Source organism: Poecilia latipinna, unplaced genomic scaffold (assembly GCF_001443285.1).
Source record: "Poecilia latipinna isolate Pla-1442-1.1 unplaced genomic scaffold, P_latipinna-1.0 Scaffold779, whole genome shotgun sequence".
Classification (NCBI taxonomy): domain Eukaryota; kingdom Metazoa; phylum Chordata; class Actinopteri; order Cyprinodontiformes; family Poeciliidae; genus Poecilia; species Poecilia latipinna.
In genome coordinates, this window is record NW_015113395.1 from 386,316 (window position 1) to 401,214 (window position 14,899).

Genomic DNA, 14,899 nt, shown 5'->3' on the forward strand with positions numbered 1-14,899 from the left:
CATCCATCCATCCATCCATCCATCCATCCATCCATCCATCCATCCATCCTTCCTTCCTTCCTTCCTTCCTTCCTTCCTTCCATCCATCCATCCATCCATCCATCCATCCATCCATCCATCCATTCATATAGTATCCTTTCTTCTTTCCTTCCTTTGTTCCCTCTTTCCTTTTTTGTCCTTTATTCATTTAGTCGTTCCATCCATCCGTCTTCCTTCCATCCTCAGTTATTTTATTTAACCAATCATTTGTCTTTCCTTCCCTCTTTTCATCCTTTTGTCTTTAGTTCCATCCATCTTATTCAAGTCTTGATAAACTATAGAGTTTGGACTTTAAAAGTGAGCTGGAATCCTGATTTTATATTTTGTGAAAACCTCTGATAAATGCCCTTGTCACTGGAGGCTTCCTGCTTATGTTCTGGTTTTTGAATAAGGGGAGAAAATAACTCCATGTTCTCTTTTTATTTGTGTGTAAGCGCCCACGTAAAGATCCTGCAGCACATTTTAATTGTTGAGAGAATTCTTCTTCATAAAAAATAAAAATGTATCTGATGTTTCTGCTGAAAGCTAACATTTTACTGACCCCTGGTGGAGCCCGGCTGCATTCCCTCATCATGATGCTTTTTGACACCTGCTGTGTGATCATTGGTGTGTCTGACAGGTGAGCAGAGGGCTGTAAAATATTACAAGTCTTGCACAGCTGCTTCAGTTTGGCTCTCATCAAATATGTTGGGTCGAATCGAGGATCCTGAGTAATCCGTTCCTCAGCATACCAACACGCCTGTTCGAATATTCAGCTGGCACAGTTGCCGCTGAGCAGAACATAGCCTGCATATTAGAAAAGAAACTCCACACTGCACTTTTGTTTCAAGTCTCTTTTTTTTTAGCTTCTGTGGGTGTGTCTGAGTTTTTCTAGCCTGCGGAGTTCAGCACAGAGAAAAAGCCCTGCTTTCAACATCTCAGCTGAGTACAATGTGTCTAAATGGGGTCATGAATGCTTCATTTCAGTGTCAAGCACACAGAACAGAATGTGCACTTCCATCTTCTCTTCCTCTTTGTGATTTTTTTTAATTCCCTAGCAAGCACAGCTGAGAACTGCATGAAAGCCGAACCAGAGTTAGAAAGACAAAACAACGATAAAGTGTTACAGAAGCAGTAGTCTGTTAATTTATCTGCTTTTTAAAAAAAGGGGTTATTAATCTGCTCAATATTTTCCAACAGCAAGGAGATTTTTTTTCTTTCTGTATTTTTGTGATGGTTTGAGTTTTTTGCAACCGATAATGACCGACACCTCCTTTCAGTTTTAGTTTTAGTGACAATAAAGCTGAATAATTGTTCAAAACTTCTGACCAAAATGTTTTTCTTTTTCTACTGGAGCAAAAGAGGCAACTGTGATTGTGCTTGCAGCCATTTTGCAGTAAATATCAGAAGCAATTTGTGGAGTGCTAGCCAGGATAACATGAGGAAAGGATGAGACCAGGCATAAACGTGATCCGTTTCCAGGATTGAGTCCGTTAATACTTCCAGAACATTTGGTTTGTCCGATTAACTTGGAGCCAGTGATTTCAAATTGAGCATGGCATAATATATTGAAATGTTCTGATACTGTTAATATGCACAATAACAATGTTACAAAAACTGTTTGGTTGCAGTAAATAATGTGTTTAATTTCCAAGTGAAGCGAATTCACATTTTAAATTATTTTTAGCCAATCAGATTGATCCTCATTGCTACTGATGCTTCCAGTTAATTCAGTTGATTATATCGCTGTTGTGACAAGAAAGACAAATCTGGCATCCAACTCAGTATAGTTCTTTACGCCACATTAAGATCAGTTTGTTTAGTGTTCCAAAATTATCCACATAATCTAAATTTGCATGATGCCAATCTTTGCCATTTAGAATATGTGAAAAGACGTAAAATTTCAGAGTGCTGCTCTTTTAACACCAAACAGTCCTTGCCTCAGAAAAGAGTTTGTCTCCCTGGTCAGCAACGTCTCTTCAGCAGCCTGCCTTCAATTTCCTTTGCAACCAACTGCTGTGCTGCTATTACTGAGTGGCTGAAAGGTACGACTTCAGGTTGTGGCTGAGAAAACTATTTTTACATCAGAATATTGAAGGCTGCCAAAACTTTAAGCATGCACATCCAGATATATTCAGAAACTCTGCTACAGAGCTGGTCAAAGAAAAAAGAAAGTATGGCTTTTTCCATCCTGTTGTCCTCAGAAAAACCTTTAAAGCTTGAAAGCTGTTGTTGAAGTTGTTGTGTCGTTTTATGAGGAAGCAAATAAACTGAATGTTTTTCATTTTATCGAGTCGTTTACAATGTAATGTGGGAAACCCAAACACACCATCTGAGTTTCTTACATTTCTTCTGATTGGTTTGATCCTTTAATAGCAAATATTACAGAAATACATTACCTCTAAAAACTGTAATGACCTCCCTTTATTGCTTCCAAGGTGTTTTAATTTGTGTTGAGGTGTTAAAATTATTTTTGAGTTATCAGTCAAAAATCCTATGAGAGGCAGCTGGTCATGATTGATTTATGGTGGAATAATGTTCTTTCCGCTTCAAAGTTATGGCTCCAGTAGCTGCATTTCCATTACAAATGTTTGCAAATCTTTGTTGATGTTCTGCTATCATAAAAAAAACAGAATTTCACAATTTCTGTGTTTCCATTAAATAGAAAACTCAATGAAAATGACATGTGAATCAGTTTTGTCATTAAAAAAACACTTCTTGTCATCTACTTCATCTTTCCTGCCAGTTGTAGCTTTTGTTTGTTAATCACATGATTCATGATGCAAAACAAAAGTGTTTCCATTGCAGTTTTGAAAATAAATTTATTTCTTTGTAGTCAAAAAAATCACCTCATCTTCGAGCAAAACCTTTTTCAAAATTGATGTAGTTCAATTTAGGAAATTTGTTCTTGTAATTCCATTTTGCACCATTTTAAGGTCAATGGAAATGCAGCTTGTGACGCTCACTGGTACATTAAATAGTTCAGAAATATAGCAGGCATGTTTTGCAACAGACTTTTTTGTGAAAGTATCTGCTTCTAAAAACATTGTTTTGACACTGGGTTTGCTTTTTGGCTTTCTGTTCCTCTTTTATTCCAGTTTTAACCCACCAGTTTTTAAAAATGTTCCTTAAAATGTGTTTAGACAACCTGGGTTGTTACCAACATTTGGTTAAGTTTTTATTTGACTGGCCATATTAAAACTACTAATGAATTGTCAATATACTTTGTAGTCCTAAAAGCCCGACACAGTCCTCCTCTCTCAAATTCAGCCCTACCACCACACCCCTGTAGGAGGCTTGGGCAGGGTTGGGGCACCTTTGGCAGAAACGTCGTGGCTAAAAAAGGGGAATGCCACCTAAATTTAGCTTTGGTGGCTGGAAACCGCAACGGACCGCCCAGAGAGGTGACACAGTGAACACACGCCGCTCTTCTAGCGCCACCCCTGGAAGGCATTCATCTCACACGGCACTTTTATGGATCTTGAGATTTAAACGGGGGTGACAGCGCAGACAACACCTCACGGGCTAGGTGAGCATGGGAGGAGGGGTCGGTCGTGCTTATCTGGAACAGTTTGTGCCTTCGTAGTCTTTTTGGGGTCTTGTCAGGTTAGTGCTGGACAGCTGCTTTGTAATCCAACACCCAGGTTGACTTTTGGAGGACGTAATCTGTTGTATTAGCTTCAATACTACGCTACTTGTTAGACTCAGTTACATTTTATGCTGCTTGTTTTTGCGACGGATAGTCATTCTGAAGAACGTTTACCGAGTTTGTCGTTTACAGGGTTTGTTATAAGTTATTGATAAGTCAAACATTGTGGATTTGGAGGTTACTTGTTTTTGTTTCTGATGTTACCCTTGCTCTTAGAAGATGGAAGTGTGCAGATCTTCATTGGGATTTTCCCCCCATGCATGGTTCTTTTTAAGAAGCACATTCATGTGCACCAGATGAATGACGGCCTTTCAAAAGTATTAATTCTTCTTGAACATTTACACTCATTACTACAAAGTTCTGAAGATTTTTTTATTTTTATGTTTTAGCTCAAACTGTCATGTAAGACAGAGAACATCTGTGAACAATTTCAAAGTCTTGACAAAGAGCTCCAGTTGTATCTTGAACCTTCACATCTGTCTCAAGTTTTTTTCAGTCTCCACCAGGTTCTTATAATTGTCCTGTTTTTCCCATCACCTCCTCCCATTCGATTCCTGACCCATTTGCTGTGTTTTTTGTTTTTTTGGTCGCCAATGTTCTCAAATAAACCTCTGAGGCAGGACTGGGCAAACTTTTTGCCGTGTTTGCTAAAATCATGGCATCAAATAGAAAATAACAAAAACTAAAATCAAGCAGTAAAGTGTCTGGATGGATGTGGTTCTACCAATTATAAAAGTTTGGTTGTAAAAATACAAATACTTTGTGTCATACTTTACATTTTCCATTCTAAGAAAATTGTGTGTAATAATTTTACCCTGATTCCACATAGAAAGTCTCCATCTACATCAATCACATTTACTGAACAGATCACATTTGTATCATTCTTGAACTGCAGTTTGGAGACCGCACAAAATCAGTGTAAAGGCCTCAAATGGCCCTCAGGCCGCAGTTTGGATACCCACCACTGTGGTTAAATTACATTCAGGTGGACTCTTATTTACCATATAATTAACCTTTCAGGGTATATTTGCACTGGGGTAATCATTGTAAAGACGGTTACACACCACACTTTTCAGTTTTTTGTCACCAGTATTGAAAATCATTTACTCTTTTCCTTCCACTTGAATTNTTTGNTCTACTTTGTGTTGCNCTGTCATATAAAATTAAATAAATGTACATTGTAGTTTTTGTAGTTTTAAGAAAATGAAATGAACAAACAGTATGAGTAATTTTTCTCATTACTGCAGCCATCACCGTTGTCATCATCAATCTTTTGCTCTCTGTTGAGAATCGCGATGTCACAATAAAACCCCATATGCAGCAGCAGCCCCAGCTGTAAATCTGAATGAAATTGAGTCATTAACCAGGGTAATTATTACCTTTAGTTGCTTCAACCAAAGAGTATCTTTAATTTCTCAGTGTGAGGACGGAAATCGGGTCTTTACATGTTTACGAGCCCCCGTTGTGTCGTCTCCGCCGCTCCTTTCGTTATTTCCCAATTGTGTTGTTTCTCTGGTGGAAAACATCTGCCTGGTTTTCATCTCTTGATTTACTTGTGTTTGGTCTCATTCTGTGTGTGCATGTTGTCAGGAAAGAGCTTAGACAACAGCTCAATTAAGGCGCAGTCCAGCACAAGTTCCCAGCCTGATAGCACTCAGGGCTCCTCAGCTGCTGTGCACTGTAAGTCAGCATGGACGGCCAGGTTCAGTTTCTAACATTCAGATCTTATACCAAAAACAACATTTCTTGTTGTTTTTTTTGGGGGGGTGGTTTTCCATTTGATCCCTGCATGGACTAAAATCATCCACTTGCTGCTGTTTAGCGACACTAAATCGCAGCGGATTTTTAGATTTTAACCTGAGCCTCTTTAAACATTTACTAACAGCATTGACAAATGAACAAATTAGGGCTGGGCAATAAAGCACTTTTATTAATTCATATTTATTTTTTATTTTATTTATGTTTTAATCTTCTGGAAATCAGTATTTTTTTCTCCAGTGGACTCCATGTGTTTCCATAGTTCATAGTGATGTCGACACGCCCGGTGCGGCCATCTTGTTTGACACTCTAAGTCCAAATAAATAAAGATGGAATGTAAGGACAGATTATGATTTTTTAAATTACCAGAATAAAGTCATAATATTAGGAGAAAAGGGTAGTAATTTTATGACTCCTACATAAAAAATTAAAATGAAGAATATTGATCATCTTATGAAGTTATAGGACAAACTTAATCTTCTAACACACCAGCATCAAATTACTATCAGTGGTGGGACTTTGAGCAAATGACAGTCTATTTTTAGGAAAACCATACAAACTGAGCTGGTCACTCTGGAATCATTTTTTCTCATTAAAAAATATTTTTTCCTTTTAATTTTATGACATTCTTCTGGTAAAATTGCATCTTTATTCTGATAATGACAATATTCTTGTAGTTAAAAGTTCTTGTAGCCTTTTTTTAAATCAGTTAAATTGGATCTGGTAGAAAAAAATTGGAGATTTAATTTTCAAGCCATATTGCCCAGCCCTAGAACAAATATATGAAATTGCTTTAAATTCAGTTTTCTCAAGTCAATCCTCCAGCTGTTTTCTGAATTACTCTTTGGCTCCCTCTCATGGAGCCAAATAAAACAACAATAGCGCTGCTTAATTCTCGTGTTAGTGTTATTTTTCTCACAATTCCAAGCATGGATTTTGTCAGAATATTATGCAGAAAGTGTTGAAAGGAAATGTTGATGGGAGCTGACCACGGCGAGGAAGTTTGTGGATTCTGGGGGTCGCTTTGAAATTCAAACGCCTCCATGTTCCTCCCTTCCCAAATTCAGCTGCTGCGAAGTTTGCTGACCTGCTGGGCTCTGTGCGTAGAGGCTCAGGGCCCATCACCGACGGAGAAGGTAGATCCAGCACTCCGCCTCCAGCTGCCCTCTCCGCCCCTTCCCCTCCACTCACCCCTGTTGTCCCCATGCAGAGTAAGTGGGCAGGAGCCAAAACAGACTCAGCAGTAAACAACCTCTAAATGAGCGTTATAGTCATTTATCTGGCATCTGCTTTTCCTCTGATGCCATGCCAGGATGCTGCATGAAGAGAAGCTTGGACAGATTACAGAACAGGGTCAGAACTGATGTGGAACAAGGGAATTGTGGAAGCAGAAATTTAGCGCTAATATGCTGTATAATGTGATGCATGCAAACTTTGAACAACAAAATATAAAAATACTTTTAAAGAGCCACAAATAAAACTGCAGGAAAGAGATTTAAAAAGCTGCACAAAAACATTGCATAGTTACAGGACGTCCTCAGTAAAACAGTCTTTAAAAATAATAAGTAGCCAAAACAACATACAATATTTCACAAAAGTTAATCTACTGTTCAGTACAAATCTAAGAAAAGGCAGTCATTTTTTACCCCCCAAAACAAATATTAACCTTTATAAACCCACTGACAACCCTGTTAAAGGAGCAAAGTTGTTGTTGTTGTTTTTTACATAAAAATACCAAATATGAAAATATGTCAAAAGATAATTTATGTAAACTGTGAAGAGAAAGAAAATTTATCTAGAAGTCTTGTTAATTTGAAAACTAGAGGAAAAAAACACAATGTAATTACAAAATAACACATTTTCTATGAAACTGTTAAAGTAACTTTTGTAACTGTTGCTAACATCGCTCTTCTTCTTCTTCTTCTTCAAAAATATTATATATATATATATATATATATATATATATATATATATATATATTAAAGAAAACAAAGTTAAAGTTTATTTAACCTTTTTATTTAAGTGCAGCTCCATAAACTACATTAAATCACTTAGCAGATTAAAATACAAATTACTGTTTTAATCCACCCAAAAATGAGTATTTGAAATGAAATAATTTGTGTGCATCAAAAACTATTTACATATTTGATAAAATAACCTAATTTGTGAAAGTGCCAAAACAGATTCTTATTTAAATTGACTAGAAATTTACCCATTTTTCTCATCCTCTTCATGTTTTTTTCCCCATCTTATTGTTTGTAACCTGTTCTATATTCCTCTGTCATTCCATCCCTCCATCCATCCATCCGTCCATCCCGGACCCCTCAGTGTCCCGGCTCACAGACCTGGTAAGCAGCGTCCGCAGGGTGCCGCCGCCCGCTGCACCCGACGGCGACGCCGCCTCGGCGCCGGCCCCCGTCACCAAGCCGGCCCCTCCACCTGCACACTCCACTCCCCTACCTCCCTCCCACTCCCCCTCCAGCCCCTCCTTGTCCTCCTCCCAGAGTGAGTACTAAGCCCCACAGCAAACCCCGCCCCCCTTGCTGCATGCTGGCCAATCAGAAGCTGTGATCAGATGACTTTGGACTTCAGTTTGGGATCGACGCTAACATCTGGATAAACAGAAGCATGTTCTGCAGAGTGAAGTAGATCACGCTGATCTGAATGCGGATGGTTTATTTTTATGTTTTTGAGCCTCATTAAACCTCGTTGGTGCTCTGCTGGTAGATTACTGCTGACTGCAGGCGGCTGATTTAACTTGTATTTCAATACAAAAAATGTGACACTGCTTGTGAGGATACTGGACGATGTGTGTGTGTGTGTGTGTGTGTGTGTGTGCTCTCTTAATAAACTAAACTGCTCAGGATAAACATCTGAAAGTTGCTGAGATTTTTCTCTTGTTTATTTTAGATCTGCATCTGATAATTATTTTAGTAATCAGTTATTCTGTCGATTACTCGGGTAAAACATTATATTTTTAATTTTTTGCTGATTTTTTATTTAACCACTTCAGCTTTACATTACATTAAAAGATGCAAATAAACAAATAATTAAGTTCCTTTTAAAAATAGGAAAAATAAACAGTTTATTACTATTTAACTGCAGCATTCCTGAATGTTTGATGCATCTGCAGCTAAGGAAACATCAACGTGTAAAAATCAGCCTCTTGTTTGAGGTAACGTCAATAAAGTGTAGGACTGATCTGTTGATTATTCTGTTAATTAATAATTGGGCAGCAAAAGCTGCTTAAAAGGGAGGATTTTGTTTTGTACAGATTTTGAACCAGGTGAAGCAAAAACTGCAACACTTGAAGAGTTTTGAATAGAACAGATAAAGTTTTTCATTTTAAATGTATTTATTTTTGTACATTTGGGCTTAATTATTGCTCTGACTGTGTTGTTCTTTCAGCAAATGTCTTTTTTTGAGTCTGTAGATTCCAGTCAACAATTAATTGATTACTAAATTAGTTAACGATTATATTTCAATGATCGATTAATAATTGAATTCCCAGTTTGTCTTTTCATTAATTCTGTAAAATGAAGTAACTGCTTTGGTTGGAGTCATGGCTGCCTTTGCCAGAGCATCTGTTTGGTTGGTTTTAAATAACTAAACTAACTTCCCTCCTTCAGTCCAGCTCCCGTTGTTGGTTGTCTTTGTTTATACGTCTTTCTTCTGTCTTCTGCAGCGCGCAAACAAGAAATCATCAAGATCACCGAACAGCTGATCGAGGCCATCAACAATGGAGACTTTGACGCTTACGCGTGAGTCTGGGATCTCTTGAATGTTTTGTGTCATTTGCATAATTTGGGGCCATGAAAACCAGCCCTGCTGTTCTGTGGTCAGTAAGATCTGCGATCCCGGGTTGACTTCGTTTGAGCCGGAGGCCTTGGGAAACCTGGTAGAGGGAATGGATTTCCACAGATTCTACTTTGAGAACCGTAAGATATAAACATTTGTTTCCCTCTGATTCCTCTAAGATTCATCTGTTCCTATATTTAGTCTGTTTTCTTTAAGATCTAAGATTTCCTCAGATCATTTCTCAGATCTGAATTATGGTCATTAGGATAATATATGATGCCTTCCAATGTTAGTGGAAGCAGATGAAGCTAAAAATACCACTACAGAAGTTCTGGATAAAACAGATTTACAAACAAATTCTTTTCCAAGACACTATAGATCTGTTTTTATCTCCTTTCTCTTCTTCTATTGAGTAATCTAAAATAAGTAATGTCTTTTTTTTTTTTTTTGTCAGTTTTGGCTAAGAACAACAAGCCCATCCACACCACCATCCTGAACCCCCACGTCCACCTGATCGGCGAGGACGCCGCCTGCATCGCGTACATCCGGCTCACTCAGTTTGTGGACAACCAGGGCCGGCCGCGCTCCAGCCAGTCGGAGGAAACGCGCGTCTGGCATCGCAGAGACAGCAAGTGGCAGAACATCCACTTCCACTGCTCAGGCGCGCCAGCTGCGCCTCTCCAGTGAGGTACGAGCCAGCCGACGGGGCAATGCGGCAGCAGATGGCCGCCTCACTCACAGCATGTCTCACAGGAAGAAAATTATTAAAATGTATCAGCAACTTTTAGAAAGATTTGTGAAAAGCCTTCAAAAAAATATTTTTTTAAGTCGGTAGCTTAATCTTACACTGAAAATGTTTGGGGGGAAAAAAAACAACTCAAATCTGAAACGTAGTTTTGAACTTTTTTTCAGTTTCAAATCTTTTCAGTTCCAATATTTTTTCTGAGATTAATTTTTTTCACTTTATGAGCCAAATTTAGCTCCAAATCCATTTAAATCCTTCAATTGTTTGATCATAACACATCGAACTAATCATGATGAATGAATTATTGAAATAATTATCAACTATATGTTAGGCAATAAAATGTTTATTATTTTAGAAAGTAATCTATTTATTTACAATGTTATATATTTCTAATTTTGTATAAAAAAGACTTAAAATGACAATTTTTAAAAATGTGATTAAATCCTCAAACACCAATATAATTGATTGCAAAAGTAATTGTTATTTACTGCCATAATACTTAAAACCCAGGGAAGCAGAAATCCATGAATTAGAAGTTGTAAAAAACTCTGATTAACTTTAAAAAGCACAGCATAAATGGAACGAAATGCTTCAGGTACTTTTATTTTAATAGGATCATTTGGGATTCCAGCTGTAATGTGTCATTTTCTAATAAAAACAAGTCAGTTTAAGATTTGACATTATCCCGCTGCAGTAAAAAAAGAGGTTCTTTCAAGGCTTTTTGAACAATTTCACCAGAAAGGCCAGTAAATCTGGCTGCTGCACTGGGTGCTGGTCTGTCCGTGTTAAAAGTTTGATACCATTGAAACATCCTTCATTAGAGGCTAAAGACTTTGGAAGGACAGCTGTTTGTCTCCACTGGCTGGAAGAGAGAGGAGGACACAAAAACACCAGGACAGGTCTGCAGTAATGTCCTTGTGTATCTTTAAAAAGTGTTTGCATGACACTTTTTTTAAATCTCATAAAAGCAAGAAAATGAAACGGAGACTACATCTGCAGAAGACCATGCCTGTGTATTATTTTGTTAGGTAGAATGTTTTCTACACCTATTTCTCCATTATAAAATGTGACTGAACTGCTTAGAATAATTTTTATATGAATGAAAATTAATAGTGGACAATATGGATTTAAAATAAATAATTTGATATTGGACTATAAATCGCCCCAGAAGTTATTGTGATAAATTATAATATAGTTGTTTTGAGACTGTTTTCAAGTAAAACAATGGTAATGGCATAATAATGCCAGAACACATTCTCAAAGATCAACAAACTTTCAATTCTAAATTCATTTAGCAGTGGAACTGGAAGACATTTTAACTATCCAAAAATAAATAAACAAAACAACAGAAACAACAAAATATAAAGACTTAATTTTGCTTATCCAAATCACTCTTTAGCAAGTCCTGTCTGTGTTTTTAACTTGGACAAAGTTAAAAACCTGTGACTGTATTAGTCGTCTGTTCTCCTTTCCAGGGTTGAATGCTGTAGTTGTGTCTGTCAGGAATGATGTGCTGGAGAGAAAAGAGGAAGAGGAAGGGATGAAGGAACACATCCAGTGTTGACTTGGAGGACATGGCTCGTCTCGCCTCAACAATCAAATCCCTCTCTCACTGGACTCCATCCCCCAGCATGCACCTCTGCTTCTACAACCGTGACCCCGCCTCCGTCTGCATCTACAAACTAAGCTCCTGACGACCATCGCTCCACATCTTCTTCTTTTTCTTCTTCTTCTTCTGTTCCTTACTCCTCCTCTTCTCTCCAGCTCACTGGGTGTTTGATTCGGGGTGTGGCGCCCCCTACCTGCAGTGTCTCTCACACCCCCACAATATTTTTGTGACCCTTTCTTGTCCTCCTGTGAATCCGCACCTGTGTGACATAAACACTGCACTGGAAATACAGTATGTAAAGTTTTAAGTAAAATCTATAATTATCATTACTATATTATGATTATTATTGTTACACATTTGCAATTGTATATGTAATTTGTATAATTCAGATTTCTTGATGCCAGTGGTTTTTAGAGTTGAAGGAACTTTTTTGTTTTATCTTTTTAAGGAAGCATGTTTTATTCCCCATAGTAACAGTGGCTGTTTTCTTGTTTTTTTATTCTTATAATTATTATTATTGTGGCTGTTAAGTGGAAAAGGATTATTGGCCGTTTTTATAATTTGCTTCTTCTACGTTCGCTATCATACTGCACTTGAAGTCATGGCTGAAACGTCGGTTTTAGTATTTTTACTTTTATCTTTCGGTCGTTTTTTGTTGCTTTTTGGATGGGACGTTTCTGAACGTAGAGTGTGATTATACAGCAGGGGTCAGAAGTTTACATACAGTCAAGGATGTGATCAAGTTTAGGCTGCAAGGGATTAATTTACTTTTTTCTGTGTGGAATGGGTAAAAAAACACATCAATTTTATTATTTTTAAAAGCAAGAACTGGGCACACAAGTTTGATTTTACTGTGGATTTTCTCTTATAAAACAACAAATTCAAATTTATGCATGCTAACTCCACTAATATTTGGTAAAGCAAGTTGGATCTGGCTCCATATTTGACCAATCTTCTTACCAGTTTATTTAAATTGATTTGTTTGGTTTGTCTATTCAAAAACAGATTTTTTTTGTTGTGTATTTAAGTCTTCTTTTTTTCATAATTACCTAAACTTTGTTCAATGCACCAGCATCACTGGCAGCAAAACTGCCACCAACATGCATGCCAGATGGTCCAGTGTTCTTGGGTTTGAAATAATAAGAGAGTTTAAGAGGTTAGATTATATTATAGTTTTTCCCTCTATGTACAAGAGAAAATCCGCAATTAATTCAAACTTCTTCTCAAAAGTCCATCTGGTTGTTTGCTAAAAGTGAGGCGGCTGGGGGAGAAAAACGGCATAAATAAACCAATAACTGATGAAAGTAGGTAAACTTATGACCAGATCTGTACAGTGTGTGTTGGTGAGCGCGGTCATGCTAGGTAGCGACGTAGCATTCAAAGTCCAGGTAACTAAGCACAATCAGAGGAACCTGCTGTTGTTTCTTAGCTGCACTGCAAAAACACAAAATCTGATCAAGTTGTCTAGTTTCCAATGCAAATACCTTAAACACTTTAAAATAAGACAAAAATAACTTTTAAGTAACGTATCAGCAAGAGATAGCAGCTTCTTTTAAGTCAGTTATTTTTGCATATTGATAAAAATTACTACTTGCAGATTTTTTCTCTTATAACAAGACATTTTTCTCATGCAATAAGTGAACTTGTCAATCACGTTTATTTGTGTAGCATATTTAATCATCAAGGCAAGTCAAAGTGCTTCACATCATAAAACACAAAACTAATTCAGTCACCAATTGAGAAAGTAGTAACAAATATGACATTTTGTCTAGTGCCATCATCAACATACATCAAATATGTTGATCATTGTTTCATTTATGATGGAGCACTGATTTAAATGAGCTCGGTGTTTCGGCTGTTTTGCAGTTTTCTGGACGTTTGTTATAGATTTATGGTGCATAGAAGCTGAATGCTGCTTCTCCATGTTTGGTTCTAGTACTTTTTCATCCATAATTGACTTAAAACAAGCTCTTGTCTTGTTGATAAGTTAGTTTTGACTTATTTCAAGGGTACTAATATTTTCAATGGAAACTTTACAAAACCACTTGATGTTTGTAGTATTTGTGGCAGAAGAGGCTGAAGTCTGAAGCAACTCAGCAAATCAAGAAGAAAACTTTCTTTTCTACCTTTCTCTTACCTGCACTCAGGAGCTCTGATTCATGTCTTACAACAGCTTAAAGCTGCAAATCCTACAAAATGCACAAGAAGAGCATGTTGTCTGTAGTTGTTTTCTACAAGCATCAAACATGTCAGATGAGGAGGAAGCTCTGCTGAAACCTCCCTCTGTTTTCAGTCAGACCTGAAGCTCAGTGACTCATCCTTGAACCTGCTTGGGGCTCTTTTTATTTTCGGGGTAGACGGGGATGCTCAGCTGGTGTCTCCTGCTGTTGCTTGGAGACGGATGAACACCCGCTTGAAGCTCAGTGCTCCTTCTTAAAAAGGCCGAATTATTTTTAACCTGCACTGCTGGCTGAAACACAACAACAGGTTCTTTATTTTTCTTTAATTGAAAGGGACAAAAGAAGTCGGCACTCTGAACGACAGATCCTTTCGGATTTGTGTGACCTTTCTCGTTTCTGAAGCCATAGAGCAGAAAGCTGGTGCTACTGCTGCTGTTTTTCCAAATGAAGCACATTCAAAAACTAAGACTCCATCCTGCAGCAGTGGGGAATCATGAAGGTTGTGTTTGCTTGGTGCTTCAATCATGTCGGTCTTTTAATACAGTGTGCAATATATTTGTAAGTGCATGTAGATTTAAAGCCTTCAGTCTGTGCTCTTTGAAACCCTGGGGGAGGTTTAGGAGGCGTTTATGAGAGACAGGAACAGGCCTTGAACCCCAGGATGTTTTTTTTTTTTCATGCTTTGTTTTTTATTTTTCTGTGCTTTTACTTCATTATGTTCGGTTTGTGTACAGTGTTATTAGCCTTTCATAACATAAAGTGCCAGAGGCAGCAGGGTAGAGCAGATGGACTTTGCAGCAGTAAAAACTGATTATTTGTTTTAGAAGAGGTTCGACTTGCGATCAGCTCCGCTGTTCTTCGTCCACCACTGGCTGCCTTCGGGTTTTGTATCACCGCTCGGTCTGAACAAGAGATTCAGAGAGACCCAGCTGTCGGTTTGGTGAACAGTCCTCAGGTTTTTATTTATTTTGAGTATTTATTTATTTATTTTAGTGGATGTTTTTACTGTGCTTTTTTTTTTTTTAAGTTGTTTTCCAATTGTGCAAGTACTGTCTGTAAAACCTGTTCTTAAAGGGATAGCACACCTAATTTGGCCGACATACAATGAGTTAGGACTATGGAGTGTCAAAAGTTCAAATATT

At 37.6% G+C, this 14,899-nt stretch overlaps 1 protein-coding gene across 38 annotated transcripts in view; it reads left to right on the forward strand.

The window, feature by feature from the left end:
• camk2b1 (calcium/calmodulin-dependent protein kinase (CaM kinase) II beta 1) overlaps positions 1 to 13,134 on the forward strand; it is an 83,260-nt gene extending 70,126 nt beyond the window's left edge. For 21 of the 38 annotated variants that reach the window (XM_015046430.1, XM_015046437.1, XM_015046441.1 and 18 more), the window contains 7 exons: positions 5,258 to 5,347; positions 6,493 to 6,636; positions 7,754 to 7,930; positions 9,111 to 9,186; positions 9,269 to 9,363; positions 9,678 to 9,911; positions 11,444 to 13,134. In XM_015046430.1, the coding sequence (XP_014901916.1) occupies positions 5,258 to 5,347; positions 6,493 to 6,636; positions 7,754 to 7,930; positions 9,111 to 9,186; positions 9,269 to 9,363; positions 9,678 to 9,910 (815 nt within the window). In that variant the 3' untranslated portion in view covers position 9,911; positions 11,444 to 13,134. The remainder of the gene's footprint in view (positions 1 to 5,257; positions 5,348 to 6,492; positions 6,637 to 7,753; positions 7,931 to 9,110; positions 9,187 to 9,268; positions 9,364 to 9,677; positions 9,912 to 11,443) is intronic. The other 17 variants (XM_015046453.1, XM_015046469.1, XM_015046468.1 and 14 more) reach the window with 1 other exon arrangement.
• Positions 13,135 to 14,899: the final 1,765 nt, after the last annotated feature.